At 40.2% G+C, this 24,166-nt stretch overlaps 1 protein-coding gene across 3 annotated transcripts in view; it reads right to left on the reverse strand.

The window, feature by feature from the left end:
• Positions 1-15,718: 15,718 nt before the first annotated feature.
• The window catches only part of LOC127519199 (uncharacterized), a 234,775-nt gene continuing 226,327 nt past the window's right edge, over positions 15,719-24,166 (reverse strand). For all 3 annotated transcript variants that reach the window (XM_051906744.1, XM_051906743.1, XM_051906745.1), the window contains exon 2: positions 15,719-17,868. In XM_051906744.1, coding sequence (XP_051762704.1) covers positions 16,784-17,857 — 1,074 coding nt within the window. In that variant the 5' untranslated portion in view covers positions 17,858-17,868 and the 3' untranslated portion in view covers positions 15,719-16,783. The remainder of the gene's footprint in view (positions 17,869-24,166) is intronic.

Consider the following 24,166-nt stretch of genomic DNA (forward strand, 5'->3'; position numbering starts at 1 on the left):
TAACAGATGTAATTGCTGTTACATCAAAGCAAATTGTTCCATGTCTAAAAATATTTATGAATCATATTGGTGATTTAGCAATGTATAAAATCATGCAAATCATTTAGCTAAATATTATCCTGAATTGGTAAGCTAGCTTGTTTTTCCCAAAATGGCAGCTATGGGGCAAAGTGAGCCAAATGCTGTGGGGTAAATTGAGCCAGTGTTTACCCCACCATAAGGCAATGAATTTACAGTGCAAGTTAAATCTCTGAAGTATAAACTGCTATAATTTCAATGTAATATTATGCAGCTGGGTTATTTTTTCTTTTCTTTCTTTTTTAATGGCCTAACATGGTCAACGTTGCAGAAAAACTACCATGTCAAGAACATTTTAGCTAAAATATTTATTAGTTTCAGTAACATTTGATATTCAACAGTGCTTTGATCTGCCTGCATTGACACTATTCTTTAAGAGCTGCTGTGCAGCCAAACAATGTACCAGTTATCACTGTAAAGCTGCTTTGACACAATCTACATTGTAAAAAGCGCTATATAAATAAAGGTGACTTGACTTGACTTACCATTTATTCATTCTAATTCAGTTTTTACTTAATTTTACTCAAATTCTCTGTTTAGTCTGTTTTTGGGAAGGTTACTTTGGTGTTCAACATATTGTTTCAGAAATGCGAACAATTAAAGATATTGAAATTTCAACTTCATTTGATTGGTTTTATGTTGTTTAAGGTAGTTTTAAGAAAAGAAATATAAATATTTGTAAACGAATATTTGATTATTAAATTAGTTTTCAAAAGAGGTAATCTTTTAAAAGAGGTTATCTTAAAAAATTTTACATGGGTTTGATTCAGATTCAGTTAGATGGTCAGTTTACACCCACCTACTGACTCGGCTCAACTTACCCCTAACCTGGGGTAAATTGAGCCACAGGAACACTTTTTTATAAGAAGCCATATTTTTAGAACCCTTTGTCATAGAACTATTCTGGTCACTTAAATGATAGGAAACATCCTGAAATTACTTTAAATACTTTCATTGTACTTCTGCCTCATTTTTCCTTATCGTGAGGACCACATAAGTGAAAAATGGCTCATCTTACCCCACTCTCCCTATTATAGTGTGATAATGATAACACATTTTAACACCTAGGCACTTTTCTGCATCTCTAAAATTGACACATGAACCATATTTACAATGAAAATAAAAAAATGCATGCAGTCTTGACAGTGGCAGAACTAGACTTTTGTACAGTACATGGGGTGGCCAAGGCTACTTTAGGGGGTCCATACACCGTGAAAGAACATCATCTGTAACACTTATGTTTTCATTGTTTTGACCCATGTAACATTGTATTCTAATAAATAAGCTACAAAAATTGTAGATACCAGAGATTCTCTATTCCAACTTATATACCACAGCAAAAACTACAAGCCTAACTGATATAAATGTAATACATTATTGAAGATAAGTGAACAGTCATTGATACAATAAGAACACTGCTAAGAATAAAGTGCTTGAAGTTTTTCAGGTCAAACAGTAATTCAGGTACAGAAATTGAATAATCAAACATAGAAAAGCATTGCACAATCTTCACTGTATAAATTAAACACAGATTAATCCTTGTTAAAGCTACAAAAGCGATTCAGTCATGATCAGATTTTATTCTTTCCTTCTTTGATTAACATTAATGACACAGAAAGCAGGTAGGCTATTTTAGGCTGCTGTCACTTTAAGACCGAATGCAATTTATTGCATCCAATATATTGATTCAATTGTTTTCATTCAGTTAAGACATAACGACTGTGTTAAATCTAATCACCATATATAGGAAAAAGTTCACTTTAAAAATTGGAAAAAGTGGCTTCAATGTGTTTTGCTGTAAAAACTGCACACATGGAAACAAAAAAGGATAACCTATATTATATCTCTTCATAAGTACAGATTTTATTAAATACAAAAATATTGAAAAATGTCTATAGTACACCCTCGTCCAGCCTAAACATGAACGTATGATAATCTGTAACATTATCATGCATGCATAAAAAGCTCTATATTGTGATCTAACCCTCATGTTGTGTTCGAGTCATTTTGACCCAAAGAGGCTTTTCCCGTACATGAAAATGCTAGTTAATGTTACTGCATTGGGCTAAAATGTACTGACTTTACTCACCCAGAGTCTAACAACTTCTCAACAATTTTTTGATCATTTTTATAATTTTTTGTTGGTTTTTTTCCACATTGTGACACTTGTGTTTTTCCCGATCCAAAAATGACCGGCCTACAAAAATAGCTTATAAATCTATTGTTATGTTATTTTATCACCAAATATTGGATTCAATCTTTTTGTCAACTTGTTTTCTTTAAATTAGGACAGGTTTCTTATTTATTTTTGAAACTGATTGATCGAGAGAGAGAGAAAAAAAAAAACATTTTTCTACGTCAAGGCTTGAACTAAATCAAGATCAGGTAATGATGTCTGCACCATATCTGAAGGCAGTCTTGCTTTTCCAAAGATTTTACAAAGCGTAACAAGATGCACAATGAACTGTGCAAGTGGACCTTGTGCTTCAACAGGTCATCATCAATGTGTTCCTGCAGGGTAATTGATTAGAGGGATGAAAACTTGTGCGTTAGGGAATTTTCCTTACAGGTTCTCAACAGCTGTTGAATTTGCTGCCATGTGGTCATCATCTCCTGTCTGCTCTGCAGTGGTTTAATCTACTGAAAGAACTTTTGTCAACACCCCTATGGTGGTAGAAAGAGTCTATTGATTTGCATGTTGCATCTGGATGTGGTAAATAAGGAATCTGTGCCAAATTGGAATTTCCCATTATAATTATTTGTTGATTAATAATATCCTAGTCAAATATCTTTCTGCTTGTTGTTCTACAGTATGTCTGGAATGTTCCTGGCAGACTCAGATTGGGATTCATTTGAAAAGGTCTTTCTTTTGGTGTACTGCCCATCATCATCTGTCCCTCTCTCTTTGAGGGTCCGTTCTGCCATGGTACGGGAAACCTGCTGATGTAAATTCACTTCAGGAGAAGAGACAGCTGGGTTAGTACAATAGTACAATTCTGCTATATGAACATTTTCATTCTTAACACTTATTTCTTTGGAACAAGACATTATGGCAAGGGGGCATTACAGCGTTCATTGCAGATGGAGATCAAAATTGGGAGACGCAAATGGTAAGAGAAATGCCTTAATGAGAATTAACAGGTGTTGTCACTTTGCAGTTTGTAGAGACTTATTGCCACTGAGTTATTGCCACTGAAAAGCCCTTCTTTGGTGTTTTTCCTGAGCGGTTTTTGTCAAATAAAAATACCTAATGTTTTGCACTGATGCTCTTTGACCCCTCCTCCTTTTTTTTCTATAGCAGAAAACGTGAAGTGTGTCACAGACATGTTATACGCTTTAACCGCATTGACCTGAACCCTTTCCCTGTCCTCAGTACAGGACTGTGGAGAAGCAGCTGGCTTGAGCTCCACTGACACCCAGGAGGATCAGGTTTTGAATGATGAACTGAGACTTTCAGCTGTGGGAGGTTTTGTTTTTAACCTTTTAATTGTTTGGAAGAATGTCAGTAACCAAACAGATCTCGCCCCCCATTTACTACCAAGAGATTTATAAGCTATTTTATAAGCTTTATAAGCTATTTTTGTAGGCCGGTCATTTTTGATCGGGAACACCACAAGTGTGGAAAAAAACCCACAAAAAATTATAAAAATGATCAAAAAATTGTTGTGAAGTTGTTAGACTCTGGGTGAGTAAAGTCAGTACATTTTAGCCCAATGCAGTAACATTAACTAGCATTTTCATGTACGGGAAAAGCCTCTTCGGGTCAGAGAGAAGCAGTCAAGCAACAGAAGGATCTACATACTGTATGTGTTTTTGTGACTTTTCTAGTTTGATTTTAGTGCTGTGTATTTGCTAGGAAAGTTTGTTTACTGCATTCACGTGGAAAGTCGCGTTTGTTCTTGTTTCAGTAAGGCGTGGCCTGCTGAACTAATTAACGTTGTATCAAGTTGGTATAAAACTGTGTAGTATACCGCGTCAGTGGACAACCCTCGTGTGAAGACCGAAGAGTGTAAAGACCAGCGACTCTACTTGTGCGACTCCACCGAGCAAGGACACCGACAAGGCACTTGAGTATTGCTCTTTTCTTTTTCCTTCTTTCCTTCCTCTTTTATACAGTTTGTTCTTGTCTGTCTATCTTGCGACCTGTTTTAGATATGTGCTTCCAAATTCCCACTATTACTAACACTCGTAAATCGCGTGCCACACGTCGGTAACTTCTTGGAGGAGTTAGATGTGTTACTCTCATCCTTCCCTGAGGATGGTACTCCTCTGCTAGTACCATAGAGATATCAACATCCATCTAGACAAACCTCAGGCTACTGACCTCCACACTCTGCTTGCCTCATTCAATCTCAAGCGAATGTCTACTACAGCTACCCACAAATCAGGTAACCAATTGGACCTCATCTACACACGCTGCTGCTCCACTGATAATACTCTGGTCACTCCACTACACACCTCTGACCATTTCCTCATCACTTTTAATTTCAACCTGACCCCTAACTCAACACACACTCCACCACATGTTACTTTTCGGCGAAACCTACGCTCGCTCTCACCCTCCGACCTATCCTCTTTGGTCTCATCCACACTTCCTCCCCCTAAACAGTTCTCATCTCTGGACACTAACAATGCTACTGACACTCTTTGCACCACGCTAACATCTTGCTTAGATGTCTTCTGCCCCCTCTCATCCAGACCAGCCCGCGCCACCCCCTCTGCCCCCTGGCTATCTGATGTTCTCCGTGAGCATCGCTCTAGACTCAGGGCTGCAGAGAAGAAGTGGCGCAAATCTAAAGATCCTACTGATCTAAGCTTATATCAGTCACTCCTTTCTTCTTTCTCTACAAATGTCTCCAATGCTAAAACCACATACTATCACAATAAAATTAACAATTCTACTGATTCCCGCACACTTTTCAAAACCTTCTCTTCTCTTCTTTGCCCTCCTCTCCTCCCTCTTACAGCTGATGACTTTGCCACATTCTTCACACATAAAATAACAACCATCAGCGGCCAATTCTCCACACCACATACTGACAATAACATCTTAACAGAAAACACACATGCTCTCCCTTCCTTCTCTTTGCTCTCGGAGGAAGATGTTTCCAAACTCATCCTTTCCAATCATCCTACTCACTCACATTATTAATTCTTCTCTTCACACTGGTACATTTCCCACAGCTTTTAAGCAGGCTAGGATTACCCCACTGCTTAAAAAACCCACTCTGAATCCAGCACTTTTAGAAAACTATAGACCGGTATCCCTTCTTCCATTCATTGCGAAGACACTTGAGAGAGTTGTGTTCAACCAACTGTCTACTTATCTCACACAGAACAACCTCCTTGACAACAACCAGCCTGGCTTCAAGAGTGGCCACTCAACCGAGACTGCCCTGCTCTCAGTTACTGAAGCCCTGAGACTGGCACGAGCAACTTCACAATCATCAGTACTCATCTTTCTGGATCTGTCTGCTGCTTTTGACACAGTTAACCACCAGATCCTCCTGTCAACCTTCATGTCAAAGGGCATCTCAGGAACCGCACTCCAGTGGTTCAAGTCTTATCTCTCAGGTAGGTCCTTCAGGGTATCTTGGAGAGGTGAGGTGTCCAAGTCGCATCATCTTGCTACTGGGGTACCTCAGGGCTCTGTGCTTGGACCACTTCTCTTCTCCATCTACATGTCATCACTAGGATCTGTCATTCAGGAACATGATTTTTCCTATCACTGTTATGCTGATGACACACAACTCTACCTCTCATTCAAACCAGATGATCCGACACCCATTTCTGCCTGGATGACACCACCTTCAACTCAACCTTGCAAAAACTGAACTTCTTGTGGTCGGTGCCAACCCAACACTTCATCATAACCTTTCCATTCAACTTGGATCGTCAACCATAACTCCTTTCAGGACAGCCAGGAACCTCGGAGTGGTGATGGATGATTGTTTAAGCTTCACAGATCATATTGCTACAACGGCCCGGTCCTGCAGATTTGCCTTGTACAACATTAGGAAGATCAGACCCTTCCTATCGGAGCTTTCCACACAAATTCTCGTCCAAGCTCTTGTTCTATCTGGACTGGACTATTGCAATGCTCTCTTGGCAGACCTTCCAGCATGCACTGTCAAGCCTCTACAACTGATCCAGAATGCTGCAGCAAGACTGGTCTTTAACGAACCGAAGAGAGCGCATGTCACACCTCTCTTCATCAGTTTGCATTGGCTGCCAATAGCTGCTCACATCCAATTCAAGGCTCTGATGTTTGCCTACAGAACAACCACGGGCTCTGCACCACTATACCTAAACCCACTACTTCAGACTTACGCGCCCTCCAGAAGCTTGTGTTCTGCAAATGAAAGGCGCCTTGTGGTGCCATCCCAAAGGGGTACAAAATCACTCTCACGGACCTTCTCCTGGTCTGTTCCTGGTTTGTGAAATGACCTGCCACGCTCTATCCGAGCAGCTGAGTCTTTTGCCATTTTCAAAAAACTGCTAAAGACATATCTTTTCCGTCAACACTTGACCCAGTAATATTAGCACTTACTTTTTATTTATATTTTACCTTTCTCTTTCTCCATCTATTTGTGTGTATTTTAAAAAAAGAAAAAAAGAAAAAAAAATCCTTTCTACGAGCACTTTGCTGATGAAACTGTGACTTGACACGGCACTTACATACTGTTGCACTCATGTTGATTTGATTGCTTCTACTATTCTCTTTTGTAAGTCATTTTGGAGAAAAGCATCTGCTAAATGACTAAATGTAAATGTAATGTACTACCATTGTAGGAAAAATAAATACTATGGTAGTCAATGGGGGGCGACATCTGTTTGGTCACTGACATTCTTCCAAATATCTTCCTTTGTGTACAGTAGAACAAGGAAATTCGTACAGGTTTGGAACAACTTGAGGGTGATCTTTTTAATGTATTTCCCAATGTATTATCACAAACTATAAAGACAAGAATTATATTTTTATACCTTTATATAAATTTAATGTTTTGAGTAAACCAGAAAAAATAAACAGAACAATGTATGTACATGAAAATGAGAATGAATTGAAATAAAACCAGTACAGTAAATCAAAGCAGTACACCTGTAGATTATCTGTAAAGTAATGTGAAACAACAGAAAAAGAATGACAGTGACAATGAAAACAAAACAAAAAAAAGGCTTATCTGATCAGTTAAGGTTGTAGATGAGGGATTCTTTGGGTATATGGAATCACTACAATGAACATTGAATAGTCAATGTTTAGGATGATGTCCAAGTCCCGTTGATAATGAACAAAAAAATCCACTCACACAAAAAATAGAAAACAACCCTTCAAGTGCTCTTTAAATAATCCAGCAAAACAAGATAGTCCACAGTCAAATCCTTGTACTCAGGATATTTGATAATCCACAAGGTAATGCAGTGTTGTTACATCTCTGTTTTAATTAAATGAACACACCAACACACACGACTTGTGGCTTCCACTCTGTTCACTCTCACTTGTTTTACTGAAGAGTTTTACATCAACTTCTTTACAAGTAACAGCGCCCTCTAGTGACCAATACTGGAAACAACCCCAGTAATCCTGATACATAACATCCCCCCTTTTCTTGGATGCAAAATTACATTAATTAATCAACTGAACATGTCCAAAACTAACTTATATAATTACTCAAAGAACATCTCATAAACTTCTTCAACCACTTATAATTAATAATATTTCCTTTTCCACAATAAACATACTAACAAACGATATTTTGTGAAAACATCCAAACATGTAGGCCAGTTATTTAGTTGATATTTCCCCCCTTTTCTGTGGTTGAACAGCCTACATCTATAGCAGTTATTCCTTCCAGTTCATGACATAATCAGACAATTTCTCAGGCAATCGTCTAGTCCAGTTGGGTCTGTCCTTTTTAGATCTGTCTGACAAATGCATTTTGGGGTTCAGAACATGAGATTTGGGGTCAGGACAACAGCTCTTTTCGTTCTGGTCTATCTGTTCGCATTCAGTTTTTGCATCAACAGTTTCACGGGTGTTGAATCGTTTGGCGTAAGTGGTGTTTCGCGTGTATCTTGCCCCAGTGGGTGATTCCACAGTCACTTGGTTTCCAGTTTTGCTCACGACTTGGTGCAGGATTGGGTTAAATGGAGTCGTGAATTTATCCACCTTTTCCTGTTGCACAAGCACTGTGTCACCTACATTCACATTCGAGTATTGTGCTCCCCGACGGTCATCTGCATATCTTTTTGCCTTTGCTTTTTTGTTCTGCATCTCTGTCACATACTTCTTGATCTTTACATGCTTCTGAAAGGTTGGGTAACTTTCCCTGAATCTTCCTGTTAAAGAGCAGTTCAGCTGGGCTTTTTCCAGTCATGGGATGTTCAATACTTCTATACACAGTGACATATTTTCTCAGCTCTTTTTTCCAATCAAGTCTCTCAGCTTATGCAATTCGGATTCTTTTCATTAGCGATGAGTTCTGGCGTTCTACCTCCCCATTAGCCTGAGCCCATTTGGGAGTGGTGTTGACATGTCTGATGCTGTTGCTCTTGCAGAACACATTGAATTGTTCAGATCTGAACTGAGGTCCTTAATCTGACCGACATGTGACAGGCAGGCCGTGTCTACAAAATATAGACTCCAGGCTGTCTATGATTTTGTCTGATGTTGTTGACATCAATACATCATATTCATAGTAGTAACTATAATAATCCACGACAACAAGTATGGAGTGATCAGTTGGAAGTGGGCCTAACAGGTCTGGTAGTGGTGTCCAACTGGTAGTGATGTGGTTCTTAACGGCTCAGGTGCATCTGGCCTGGATACCACCTGGCATCTGTGACATGACTTGCAGTACTTCTCGCCGGCTTTATCCATACCCGGCCAGCACACCTTAGACCTGAGATGCTGTTTAGTGCCCACAATTTCTAAGGGTCCTTCGTGTGCTCAATCCAATGCCCTGGTTTATAACGCTAGTGCGTGTTCCACGAAGGACCAACTGGCCAATGCAGCACAGCTCGTTGGCTATTGGAGCGTATGCTTTACAGTTCTCAAAGTGTACACTCTGCAATTAACAGTGGGCTTCTTTTAATTCTGGGTCACTTTCAGAAGTTTCCTCTACCTCTCTAGTGGTCAAAGCATTAGGCGTTGCACTCACTGCGATAAACCTGACATATTCTTCTGAATTGTGTATATGTCTTACAGCTTTTGATGTTTCACCCAACAGTCTTGACAGCGAGTCTGCAATGTTCTGCCTGCCTGGTAGGTATGTGACCCTGAAGTTGTATGGCTGTAGTCGAAGTACCCATCTTTCTATCCGGGCACAGGGTTTGGAGCGGGGACTGTATATGGCTTCTAGCGGTTTGTGGTCAGTGACCAGCTCAAATTCTCGGCCATAAATGTAAGCATGCAGTCTATCACATGCCCACACGAGAGCCAGGGCCTCTTTTTCTGTCTGTGAATATCTGTGCTCACAGTCTGTTAGACAGCGACTCAGATAACATATTGGTACCGTCGCCCCTTTTTGAGTCTGAACTAAGACAGCTCCCAGCCCCACTGGGTTTGCATCTGCAATCACTTTGGTTGGTGCATCTATATCAAAGTATGCCAATGTGCTTGCTCTGGCCAGTTCTTCTTTCAGTGCATTGAACGATCGTCTTTGTTCAGGCCCAAACTCAAAGTGTGTCTCCTTTTTTGTTAAACGTCGTAGTGGATCTGACAACATTGCAAACTGCGGGATGAATCTGTACAGCGAATGTAGTAATATCTCTCGATTCAGGGCTGAGCTCCAGCTCATGGTAACCCCATTTTAAATCCAGCTTGCTGAATATAGTTGAGCCATTGATGCCTTGGAGAATCTCATCCACAGTAGGGATAGGGTAACGCTCCCTCACTATGGCACAGTTAGCCTGCCTCATGTCCAGACATAATCTTATTTCTGAGTTGGCCTTAGGCACAATGCCTACAGGATTCACCCATGGTGTGGGACCACTGACAGGTTCAATGATATCCATGTCCATTAGTTCCTTTATTTTCCGCTCTACTGCTTTCCTGAGATGAAACGGGATACGTCTGAGCGGCTGCGCTACTGGTCTCACACTTGGGTCTATGTGTAGGGTAACTTGGTTCATATTTAGCTTGCCAACCCCATTGTTTTGTTGCAGTGCTTGCTTTATTTCAGTCACGGCGGAGATGTCAGCGCCTATTTTTAACACTCCCAGCTTGATAGCTGTCTCTCGTCCTAAGAGGGGTTCTCCTTTTCCTTGTATCACGATGAATTCAGCCTGTTCCGTTTTGTTGGATATGTTCACCTCGCATTGGAACGCACCCTTGACTGCTAGTGGTTGGTTTGAAGAGTATGGGGAGAGCTTTCTCTCTGTTTCAGGAATGTATGACTTGCATTTAACTTTGTTCTGTTTGAGATTTTCCCAGGTTTCCTCATCAATCACATTATTTGTGGCACCCGAGTCGATCAACAGTGTTAGTTTCACACCACCCACAAGGAAAGTCAGTTTCTCTGACATGGTATTCTCCTGGACGACAAATGCATGATCAGCTTCCTCCATATTATTTACACGATTCTTTTTTGGATTTTTCGTTTGACACATTTTTGAAAAATGGTCTTTTCCATTACGTTTGTGGCATACTTGACCTCGTGCAGGGCATGTTTGGTCTCTGCCAAAATGATCTTTGTGTCCACATCTGTAACATTTCCTGTCCATTTTTTCATCTTTTCTCTCTGCATGTCTGTTTCTGGTGTATCCTTTATTTCCTTTCTCTCTTTTGTCTCTCTTTGGCGCCACTCGATTGACTGTACCCGTATCAGGTTTCAATGACATGACTGACATCTGCTCTTCAATTCTCTCACGCTGTGATGCTAGTTCCACTGAGCGAGCAAGTGTTAGACTCAGACCTTCCTCTAATAATTTCCGACGAACATAATCTGACGTGCATTTGCTAAGAATAGCATCTCTTATCTGGTTGTCTGTATCTGCTTGAAACCCACAGTCTTTCGATGCTTGCCGCAGGTGTCATCTGAGATGATGAGTTTCTCCGTCATTGTTCCTGCTCACAATATTAAACTTACTTAGTGTCTTGTAATTTAATATCCTCGTCGCCAGTGTTACATCTCTGTTTTAATTAAATGAACACACCAACACACATGACTTGTGGCTTCCACTCTGTTCACTCTCTTTTACTGAAGATTTTCACATCAACTTCTTTACAAGTAACAGCGCCCTCTAGTGACCAATACTGGAAACAACCCCAGTAATCCTGATACATAACAAGTGTGAACAATGGGAAAAAACACTTGATGTCCATATAAGTAGCGTCCTTGCAACTACTTGTACAGATTAAAGAGACCAAAATATAAAGCAACATTTAAAGAGTCCATATGACTGAACTGGAAAGAAAGTTTCTCAATCTGGATTCCAATGAGTTTTGCTGTTAGATTAAGACCATGCTTCCCTCTTTCAAACAAACTCACTTCTTCTACACTCTTACCAGTTTAAATACCTGGGGTTTTAGCGCTCAAGTGCCCCCTAGTGGTGAGTATGATAAAAAAAAAAAATAGAAGGGTAACAGATAACACTGTTACTAGGTCACAAAATACGAGAATCTCACCCCTGCAAAAAAGAAAAAGACATGAAACTGACATTTCCTGTGAAATCTGACAGCTCAAATTTTAAATCAATACTATAAACTTAACGTTGCGAATCAGGGTAAAGCAAAGAGACAGTGTTGGTTTTGATTATGCATTTGCTCAATAAATATTCTGAGGAGTGGAAGGGCTATCATGAAATGGTCCCAGACTGCTATAATCTCCAGATCCAGGAAAATTGATAAGAGGAGTACAAGATTCCATAATAACACAAATGATCACAATAGGACAATAAACACACAACATCTGAGTGTTCAGGCCAGTGTGTTTAGTACCCTTGATCTTAACAGTGGGTACTGGTAAGTGGCAATGGACCCAGACAGTATGGCTAAGACTGCCTTTGTGTCCACTCTTGGGTTATATGAATTCAAGGTGTTACCTTTTGGTTTAAAGAATGCGCCAGCCACATTTCAAAGGCTCATGAATAGGGTGTCGGCTGACTATTTAAGTGTTGTTTGGTTTATCTAGATGACATTTATTCATCAAATTTCAGTCAGCATATACAAGATCTCCAAAGGGTTTTGAGGTGTTTGCAAAAGGCAGGACTAACCCTTTAACTTCAGGAATGTAATTTCTGTTCAACAGAAATTAAGCATGCATAGTTTTCTTGTAAAACTTTCCCAAAGCCTGATTTAGCCACAATATTGAAAGATTTGTCTGCAGTTTGGTTGCATGTGTGAGATTTTAGAAGAAATTTCATGAGATTTAAAGTAGGTTTCTGTCAGTTTCTTTTAATCATAAACACCAAGTTTCAATAATACCATAATGGATAGTGTTGTAATTTGTAGTTACATTGACTTAACTGAAAAATCTCTTTACTATATTAAACAATTCCAGTGTTACATTTGTCAGCTGCAGTACCCTTAAGTACCAGAAGATGGCAGCCTCGTCCTTCACTGTTTCCTGCTTCATTTCCCAGTATCCTCTGTTCATTATTAGTTAACCCCTTAAGCCCTAAGGGTATATTCTTTTTTTCTGAGTGACACACAAAAAAGTAAAGACTCGTAACTCCAAAACTATAGCAAGGAGAGTCAAAAGGTTGGTATCGTTTGAAAAAAAAACTTAATTTGGACTTTCTCAAGCTGAGAAACTGCAAAAAAACAGCAAAAAAAAAAAAAAAAAAAAAAAAAAAAATTGGAAAAAAGGGAAAATTTACATATCTTTCTAATTTAAAATGGAATATCTCATGAAGGAAATACAGTAGCAGGTGCATTCTTTTTTGGTGATGTTCCTCTATATGAGAGCTGTATCTGGATCAAATTGTGGTGATTGCATGACGAAATCAAAAGTTACCGCATTTTTTTTTTCTTTCTGAGTGACATGCATAAAAATAATGACTCATAAATTCAAATCTCTAGCAAGGAGAGTCAAAAGGTTTGTATTGTTTGAAAGAAAACTTTTTACATTTTTAAATAAAAAAATTTAATTAAATTTGGACATTGTCATGCTGAGAAACTGCTGATAAAGACAAAAAATAAAAGCTTGCTCAAGGGAAATTTTACATATATTTCATATATGACATGCAGTAACTCAGAGAGGAAATAAGGTAGGAGGACAATTCCTTTTTGGTGATGTTCCTCTGTTCCTATGTGAGCTGTATTTTGTGGTGATCCCATAAAGAAATCAAAAGTTACAGCATTTGGAACCAAGGTAGCCTTTTTGTTTATCCATTGGCGCCCCATTTTAAAACCGTTCTTTCACGTGGAATAACTCGTGATCGGCTTATTTGATTATGTTGATCTGGACTCATTTCAATCAGGAGAATCCACTGTAAGTAATGATGTGCCATTTTCTACAATCTATGCATGTTTCATGACGTTATAAGCAGAAATGCCAAGTGATAGCTAAATTTTTAGTTAGCATCTGTGCGCCTGTGTGGTTTTATGTGTTGTAATAGCGTGAGCAATATTTCGTTATCGACTTATTGGATTATGGTCTCATTTTAAATGTGAGAATCTGCTGTAAATAATGATGTCCAATTTTCCACAATCCGAGCATGTTTCATGAAGTTACAAGCAAAAACGTGAGATAAATACAGCATCTGTATATTATTTACATATGGTCTTGCAGGGTTTCACGTACAAAAACTGCTTCAAATTTAGTCAAAGCCCCAAAAAATTATACTCGTTGTATTCTACTCCGTGAGACCTTTCAAATGACATATAAAACATGATTATTTGAGCTGTATGATGCTTTTGACACATTGGAGTACATAAATTATGATTTTTTAAAATTATTTTTCAGCAAATAACTCAGCGGTACTTAGGAGTTAATCAAATTGGCTACATTCATTGTAAAGTTCAGACTCTAAGCTTTCAAATGACACCTATTTTGTGATTATCTAGGCAGTAGTTTTGAAAAATATGATTATTAATTTTTTTATAGCTAGGTAGCGCACTCATTAAGAGTAGAACAAAATGGTTGAATGTTCAAATTTGTGGTTTATTGATAAAGATAGCACCTATTAGAAAATGTGATCTGCCGTTTTTGGAGTTGTGAGATCCAGGCGATCACCGGGCGCTCAGCGCTCATGTACCCAGCTGAGAACAGCCTTATCTTGGCTAATCCTTCTGACGTTTGCCGCTGGCTCTTTGTTTCCTGGCAAATCGTTTTGGCTGAGGGCAAAGTGACGTTTCATAATATATTTAGGCTATTTAACTTTACCGCTGTACGTCAGCCTACTAGAGTGCTGACTTTATATGTTTGACTGAATTATTTGCTCTATGATTGTATAGCTTCTTATACCTTTTACTTATACTTTTAGAATGGCTATTATTGATCATTAAAACTGTACTGTGTCATCATTGGGCAATCACGTGACTGTTTTGATGGGATACACCTGTGGAGGAGCACACAAAGGGACACTTTAAAAGTGGCGTGCAGGAGAAGGAACGGTGGCTTAGGTGGTGACTAGTGGGGTACGTTTGGTTGTCTCTCGGGGGCAATAGGCCCTCCGGAGATGAAGATAGGTAGTTAGTTAGCTGTCTTGGATATTAGAGAGTGGAGTTAGAGGGGGGAATTGATTTAGTGTCACCTGCCTCGGCACACTGGTTGCTGGCGCCACGTGTTGCCCAACTCAGATACGACTGATGATAGGGATTTTGCCCAGCCCTTGTGACTGCAGCATAAGGACGAGACTGCTGTGGAAGATGGATTGATTTTTTTATGAATGGACTTGTGACTTAAGCACCACTTCTTTATCGTGAAGGGACGCTCCCCGGCGGACGACACGAGTTGCCCGTGCTCTGCTTTCCCCCTATGGATGGGTCTCCTCGGCCTTGGGAGAGGGAAGTGTTTTTAACTCATTCATTAATTTATGTATTTATGAATTGTTTGTTGTATGACGGGTAAGGGAGGGAAGTTGGGGGTTAAGTGAATGGAGAAACATGCCTTCTGTGTGTTCACGGTGTGCTGTGTAAGCGTGCTGTTTGAGTGCCAAATATTCGATGAATTGAGCGTGAAATTCACTGTGTGTAGATTAAGTGAGGTGGTGAATTGCAGGTTGTTCCATGTTTATTTTCCCCCTTCGCTGTATCTACCTGTGCCTGTGCCATGAGTTATATTTTTGTATATGTGAAATAAAGTGATTTCTCTGGGATTGAAACAAGTGGCTGTTGTATGAGAATTTCTTTGACAGATGTGTTTGGGCTTTCAACGAGCTTTATTACAAAACTGACATTTAACAAAAAGAGACAGGGTTGTGTTTTGTTATATTTAATTTTATTACAGTGAAGAATAATGAAAGTATGCACATATTGCCTGAACCACATATTAATACGTTTAATATTTTTAAAATGTAAAAGAGGCAGGGTTGTGTTTTATATTTTGTTTTGGTATAAATATTCATGCAGGGAAGATAAAAATGAATGCGTTGCCTGAACCACATTTGTGTGGCTATTAATATGTTTAAAACCTTTTAAATGAAAACAAAAAGAGGCAGAGTTTTAAAACATATTTCATTTTATTGTTGCCAAAAATATACATACAGAGATAACCGGAGTATCCAGAGCGAGCTGAGTGACACTATCAAGTACACTGCTGTACCATTTGCAGAATCACCGGACTTGCATCCTCCGTCGTCAGGAGTTCGTTCTCCTGAGTCGAACTTGTCAAGTCCGAACTACCAAGGACGCAAGTCCGAACTTCGCATACATGGTATTGAGAAACCGCTTATGTGCTTGACCCTAGGAATGGGCAAATGAAGCCTCATGAAGCACTGAAGCTTTCCCCTGATTGTTTCGGGAAAAGTTTCAAAGCTTTGAGAGTTTTGAAAACAGCGCCATCTGGTGTTTAGTAAAAAAATAAAGCAGCCAAAAGCCTGCGAATGAGCAATCACCATGCATTTCATAGATAGTTTCATGTCGTGTGCAGGAATAAAAGCCTAACAGAGTGTGTGTTTGTTTAATTTCTCTCTGTGGTAAATTCATTTACCCATCAAACTGTGGGATTTAATGCCAGTATGAATTTCAATATATGATGTAATAGAAGAATAATATACACATAATTGCATATGGCAAATATTTTGTTTTCCTGAAATAATTTGTTTTCTTCATATTACTTGTATGACTGGGTATTTAAAAATGTAATTGAATAAGCCTGAATGAAAACCTATTCGTAAAGTAAGATCTGTTTGAACATTCCGGCATGCAAAGTGAATCACGCACGTGATTGGACAGAAAGTGGGGCTTCGCTTGTCATTGGTTACGTGATTTCTATGTTAACAACACAAGCCTCGAATCCAGGCTTCTTCTGGCATGTCCATTTATGCTTGACACAAGCTCAGACACCTCTGTTCAAATGTCATACCACTCCTTGATCTTCTGCCTGGTGTGGACTATGACCTTGGATTATACTTGTCATTAAACTGCATTTGGATTCTCAGTCCTGCTGTATGCTGTCATTCCACTAATACCAAATCATTACATCCAGCCTCATTTTAAGCAATGCATGCAGATATTTAAACAATTACTAGAGAAGTTATAATTAAGGTATTTAACTGAAGCACTTGATTATCCTTGGAGTTAAACCATCCTGATATGTTTTCATGATTGTGCGGGTGGCAGCGGGACTTCAGTTGGAGGGTTTGGATCACTAGTAATCTTTAAATCACGGCAGAACAACACTTGTTCTTGACCAAGACCCATTCTGTACTGCCACAGATATAAAGACTCGTTTGGCTTCAGCTCAAATTTGAGTTCTTCTTCCACTTCAGTCATTTCGTTCCAGCTTTCATTTTCAGTGCTGACATGTGAACCTCCATATTCTGCAGAAAAGGAGAACTGAAACTTCGCAATTAACTTTGCAAGGGCTCCAGTTTCAATCGAGGCTGATGTGTCTATTTTCCAGTGGTGTGTGATCTGGGACATCTTCTCCTTATTGTATCCAACCTTTTTATTGATTTTCTTTGTCCATGTCACTGGTGTATTGCTGTCATTAGTTATAGTTTTAATATTCTCCCAAATGCAAATGGCTGGGCCTATAGTTACTGTCAGACCACCAGGGAGGAAGTTAAGAACATCAGGATGAACAGAATAGACACCAGTGCACAAATTTTTGAAGATGAATGAATTACCTGAATGACTGAATAAGCTTAAATTGCAGAACTCAACTCCCCACTCTGAGTCTGGCTTAAGGAAACAGAACAATGACCTGTTGAATATAGGCAATGTCATGTCCCAGTAATAGAGCCCGTTTCTGCAGTCGGGATGCAGGTCGTGTTCTTCAGCATCCGAGTCTGTATTCATGTCTGTTGTTATTCGATAAGTGCCCTTTTCTTGGAAGATGATGAAAAACTTGCTATAGGCTGAGAAGTAGTGGTCTCCACCCCGGCAGTTGGGATGAAGGGTGTCAACTACAGCATCACTGTCTGTCGTCAGGTCGCTGACTCTGCGGTACTCATTGCCCTTGATGATGTAAAAGGAGCCATCTCCACTACCAAGGTAATGGTCTCCATTTTTGCAGGAAGGGTGCAGACTGAAAATAGAGATGTCTGAACCTTTATTGAAATTACTTGTCTTCATATAACAGCCGAGATCAGAGCGGATTATATAATAGTAGTTGTCCTTTTTACAGATGTCAGTGCCTTTTGCTTTGCTCTTGGGAATAATGCCGTTCATCGTGCCTGAACCTGCAACACAGAATAAACTAAACACTCAATCTCCACACCAAATGAAAGCTGTTATTTTAGTCCTTCTATAGATTGAGCTCATTGATTACCAAAACAGCTTTATATGTGAGGGAAGAAAATGAAATCTAACTGATGATTTTTATTTCAGTGCATTTAATCATTTTGCAGAAGAAACACTTTTATGTCAAAATGCACCTTTTGAACATGAGGATTTTAAAATAAGTACATTTTTGCCAAATTTGGTGTTTCTAGGACTTACCGCTTTGGCATTTAAAGCAGAAAATGAAATAACCAAATGACAACCATACACTAAGATTAAATAAAAATAATACAAATTCACATTCTCCTCAGCAGAGGTGGGCAATGAAGTACATATACTTGAGTATTTTTTTTTTTTTTTGGAAAATGTGTATTTTTAAGAGTAGATTTAAATGTGGGTAGCCTAATTTTACTTTAACTTGAGTACATTTCTAATGAAAAAGCTGTACTTTTACTTCACTACGTTGGGTGACGTATCCTCTCGTTACTTTATTTTAATGCAATACTGTACATGTTAAGAAATGCATAGTTTATTCCAAGCGCGCTGTCTCTTTTTTCATGAACGATGCCCCATTCACAAATGAATCACTCTTTTGAGTCGATTCTGTTCGAAAACTTGATCAACAAGTTAGCTAAACTGTCTAAATTGGTTTGAGAATGATTTGTTCAGTTCCTGCCCACACTGAATCGTCTGAAGCGGTTTCTCAGTGTTGGACGAAGTGGACCTACAGTCAGTTAAAACAAATCTGCAAATGCATCCTATCGTTCGCCAGCGATGAAGATCTTTATTAGTTGAACTGCGTATGCTGTCTGTGAACAATTCCACAGGTATCGATTTCATTTGATCTCAATTCATACAGTCAATAGCCGACATTTTACAACCAAACAGATTATTACACCATAATAACACCAATACAAAGTATGTAGCATTTCTTTACAGTTTTTTTGGACATATATCTTAATTTATACATTAAATAAGCTAACAGAGAGTATGAAATGAACACCCACAGTAATGTGTGGGTAGTCATCTATAGGCTTTTTCACAATGACGTCAGTTAACGTCCACCTTCCTGCAAAACAGTGTATCTGTAGGTCCGTCTTACCTTCGCGGATTTCTCAGGAAAATGCTGTAATAACTTTAAATGTGAACTGTTTATGTCAAGAGTAAGACTAATAATTTTTATGTTTTTACACAGTCGGGTTCTTTTGGTAACGTTATTTATTATTTCCTTTCTCTAACTGCCTTGCTTAGGGTTTCCGCGAGCAGAAACTTTAGCAATGTTGTGTCCTTGAATTGCTGTCAGAGTTTTATCACAATGATTGCGTGTCCACACAAATCTGTTACCTATTTGGAATAACAAGAATATTGTCTTTAAAAACAAATCTTTATTTTTTGAAATTGGTATGATGACAGTATTGTTCTTGTGAGATTTATTTACGAGTAATGCACACCTGAAAGGTTCATGTAGGCTACTTTTCCATACATTGCTTTTTCCTTTTTTAACCACGTAGAGAAAAACAAAAAACAAACAGTTGTTGTATTTTTAAATGCCATGTTGAATACCAAAATTTAAATTTTAACCGAATACACAAATTTCATGTGCACAAAATAAATATTCATTTCTTTACAGATTTTTGTTTATTACGTTTTGCATCTTTATAAACAAAAATTAAAGTCGAAGAAATGTCAATTTACAAGTTTTCTTTTGTAAAATTATTGTTTCTCTCACACTTTCAAGAGCCATGTCTCTAAAACACAACAGTACTTGACTTGATTTCATTCTCACTGACGAGGGGTCCGATACTGCCGCATGTCCAAGAGAATGCTACAGCCTACTGGCGGCAAACGCGCCCAGCGAAGCGGGACATTCTAAGTGCTTAAAGGGATAGTTCACCCAAAAATGAAAATGTGATGTTTATCTGCTTACCCCCAGGGCATCCAAGATGTAGGTGACTTTGTTTCTTCAGTAGAACACAAATGAAGATTTTTAACTCCAACCGTTGCGGTCTGTCAGTCGTATAATGCGTGTCAATGGTAACTCCATCTATAAGAGTCAAAAAAACATGCACAGGCAAATCCAAATTAAACCCTGCTGCTCGTGACGACACATTGATGTCCTAAGACACGAAACGATCGGTTTGTGCGAGAAACCGAACAACATCTATATCATTTTTTTACCTGTAATACACCACTATGTCCAACTGCCTTGAGCGTGAGCACGGCATCCGGTGCGTGAGGTGTGTACGCGCTCTGGCGTAGTTTAAAGGATTAGTCCACTTTCAAATAAAATTTTCCTGATAATTTACTCACCCCCATGTCATCCAAGATGTTCATGTCTTTCTTTCTTCAGTCAAAAAGAAATTAAGGTTTTCGATGAAAACATTCCAGGATTATTCTCCAATTTAATGGACTTCAATGGTCTCCAAACAGTCAAAATTACAGTTTCAGTGCAGCTTCAAAGGGCTTTAAACGATACCAGACGAGGAATAAAATGGAACTGGTGATCATTTTTGTTTATAAAGCATATACATTTGTATATGACAGATCGTTTCGCTAGATAAGACCCTTATTCCTTGTCTGGTATCATTTAAAGCCCTTTGAAGCTGCACTGAAACTGTAATTTTGACCTTCAACAGTGGAGTCCAGCGAAGTCCACTATAAGGAGAATAATCCTAGAATGTTTTCATCAGAAACCTTAATTTGTTTTTGACCGAAGAAAGAAAGACATAAACATCTTGGATGACATGGGGGTGAGTAAATTATCAGGAAAATTTTATTTGAAAGTGAACTAATCCTTTAAACTACGCCAGAGCACGTACAAACCTCACACACCGGATGCTCAAGGCAGTTGGACATAGTGGTGTTTTAGAGGTAAAAAATGATATAAATACTGTTCAGTTTCTCGCACAAACCGATCGTTTCGTGTCTTAGGACATCAATGTGTCGTCACAGGCCGCAGGGTTTAATTTGGATTTGCCTGTGCATGTTTTTTTGACTCTTATAGATGGAGTTCCCATTGACAAGCATTATATGACTGACAGACCGCAACGGTTGGAGTTAAAAAATCATCATTTGTGTTCTACTGAAGAAACAAAGTCACCTACATCTTGGATGCCCTGGGGGTAAGCAGATAAACATCACATTTTCATTTTTGGGTGAACTATCCCTTTACCGTGAAAAATGCTTAATGTACCACTAACACCGTGATATTGGAAGAGCAAATTCAGTACACACCTTATAAATAAAGCATATGTAGGAACGCAATTAATTACACGTTAAGCATTTTCCTAGAAAATAAAATACCATTATAACACTTAATGCATTAAGACACTGATATTGTGACGCAGACTCAGGTTGATTGGGATCCATAAGCGGTTTATTAGCAAACGGCAAACTCACAGTCCAGGCAGGCGTGGGTCGGATCAGCAGGGTAAACAACAGTGTCAGAGACAGTCCTATGATCGTGGTCATAACCGGGCAAGAGATCGGGGCAAGCAGCAAACAATCAAAGACGCAGTCCAGGCAAACAAAGGGTAACAGGCAAGCGGCAAACAATCCAAGGTCAGTAATCCAAACAAGGTCAATACACAGGCAGATAGAAAACAGGGAAAAAACGCTCAGAAATTGTTGCAGGGCAAACAATACTTCGCGAGGAGCATGAGTGTGTGTGTGTGGCTTAAATAGCTTGCTGACGTGAAACAGGTGCGCCATAATCAGGCCAGGTATGTGGGGCCGGTCTTCCCGGGTGTGTCCTGTGGAACTCTGTGATGAGATTGGGGTCGAGGATATCATCCGCATTGACCCAGGACCTCTCCTCCGGACCGCACCCCTCCCAATCTATCAGTTATTGCATCCGGCTTCCCCGACGTCTGGAATCTAGCAAATCTCGCACCTGATATGCTTCCTCGCCGTCGATGATCATGGGAGGGGGGCCTGATTCGTCATCCTCACTATGAATGGGGTGTTTGGGTCGGGATGATGGAGGATGGGTGCAGAAGTGAAGCGGTTCTTTAATTCGTTGAAGGCTTGAGTGGCGTCAGAGGACCAGTGAAGCTTGGCATTCCCTTTCTTTACCATGGAGGTGAGTGGAGCTGCGATGGAGCTAAAGTTCCTGATGAATCTTCTGTAGAAGTTAGCGAATCCCAAAAATCTTTGTAGCTCTTTTATTGAAGTAGGCTGAGGCCACTTTAGCACTGCCCGTACCTTGATTTCATCCATTGACACCCCCTCCGGGCTGATGATGTACCCAAGGAATGTAGTCGAGGTTTGATGGAATTTGCACTTTTCAGCTTTAGCAAAGAGTTGGTTCTCGATGAGACGTTTTAGGACTGCTCTGACCTGCTTGACGTGCTCCTCCTGGGTGTCAGAGTAGATCAAGATGTCGTCAATGTATACAATTACACATTGATTAAGCATGTCTCTGAATATGTCATTTATAAAAGACTGGAACATGGACGGACTATTGGACAGCCCGAAGGGCATAACAAGATATTCGTAGTGGCCACTGCTGGTGGAGAAGGCGGTCTTCCATTTATCCCCTGCCCGGATGCGAATGAGGTTATAGGCAGATCGTAGATCAAGCTTGGTGAAAATTTTGGCAGTTCTGAGCTGTTCCAATGCTGCTGGAACCAGGGGTAGTGGATATCTGAACTTGATCGTTATTTCATTTAACCCATGGTAATCGATACAAGGTCGAAGGCCTCTGTCTTTCTTCTCCACAAAGAAGAACCCTGCCGCTGCCGGTGAGGTGGATGGGCGGATGAAACCTTTGGCTAACTCCTCCGCTATGTAAGTTTTCACGGCTTCAGCTTCGGGCTGAGACAGGGGAAAGATTCTGCCCCTAGGTGGTGTGGTACCTGGCAGGAGGTCGATGGCACAGTCGCTGGGTCGATGTGGTGGTAGTTGAGAGGCTCTAGTTTTGCTGAATGCTTCCAGTAGATCAGAATATTCAGGGGGTACATTGGGGACAGAATTGGTAATGTTTGTTATTGTGGTTGTTCTCACCGGGGTGGGGAGGATGGACTTTAAGCATGTGGAGGAGCAGATAGGGTCCCAACGAATGATCTGTTTTTCCCGCCGTGATATCAGTGGATTATGATCCTGTAGCCAGGGTAAACCAAGAATGACTGGGTTGTGTGGGGAGTGGATGACAAACAGGCATATTTTCTCAGTGTGTAGTGCTCCAACTTGCAGGGTGAGTTCAGAGGTGGTGTGCTGCACGTGACCGGTCCCTAGGGGGCGTCCGTCTAGCGCTGCCACTGCCAAAGGAGAGTTGCACGGTATTAGTGGTATTTTATGCACTTTGACTAAATTTTCACCGATGAAATTGCCTGCTGCCCCTGAGTCCAACAATGCTTTAGTAGACAGTGTGTTATCTTGGAATGTGAGTTGGACAGGTACGTCAATACAATGGGTAGTTTGAATGGAGGAAATCAGTAAACTCAACCTGCGATCCGGTGCTTGGGGAGGACGCGTCAGGCATTCAGCTCTCAAATGGCCCGCTTGTCCGCAGTATAAGCAAAGGCGGTTCCTGATGCGGCGTTCACGCTCTTCAGCAGAGAGGTGTGTGCGTCCGATTTGCATGGGTTCGGCGACTTCGGGGGGTAAATTCGTTTGGCTGAGAGGATTGGTGACGCGGGTAGATCTACGTGAACATATCAGATTGTCCAAACGGATGGCTAACTCAATGAACTGGTCCATCGTCATCCCCTCGCCGCGACAAGCAAGTTCGGACTGCAAATCCATATTCAATCCTTGTTGAAACAGCAGCTTTAGTGTATCTTCCACCCATACGGTCTGCGCAGCGAGCGTGCGAAAAGTTAGGGCGAATTCAGCGGCTGTGTTTCTCCCTTGCCACAGCGCTAACAGCTGTTCCCCAGCGCTCTTTCCTCCTTCTGGGTGTTCGAACACTTCTTTCAAACGCTGCATGAACTCATTAAATGTGATGTTCAAACCTTGGTTGGCCCACACCGCCGTAGCCCAGTCCAGCGCTTTCCCGGTGAGTAAGGAGCACAGTAGAGAGATTTTGCTTTCATCTGTGGGGTATAGCGTGGGCTGCTGAGTGATAAACATGAATCCCTTGCAACGCGTTGGTGTGCCATCGAATTTTTCGGGGAAAGCGAGGCGTGGATGGGTACTCACTGGGGTCGGAGACACCATTGCTGGCGTTGAGCTGGAGAACGTTGCTGACTGGGCCTGGATCAGATGTGGGTTGGTGCAGACTTTGTAGAGACTTCACCAGCAGTTACGGTGGTGAGT

Source organism: Ctenopharyngodon idella, chromosome 9 (assembly GCF_019924925.1).
Source record: "Ctenopharyngodon idella isolate HZGC_01 chromosome 9, HZGC01, whole genome shotgun sequence".
NCBI classification, from domain to species: domain Eukaryota; kingdom Metazoa; phylum Chordata; class Actinopteri; order Cypriniformes; family Xenocyprididae; genus Ctenopharyngodon; species Ctenopharyngodon idella.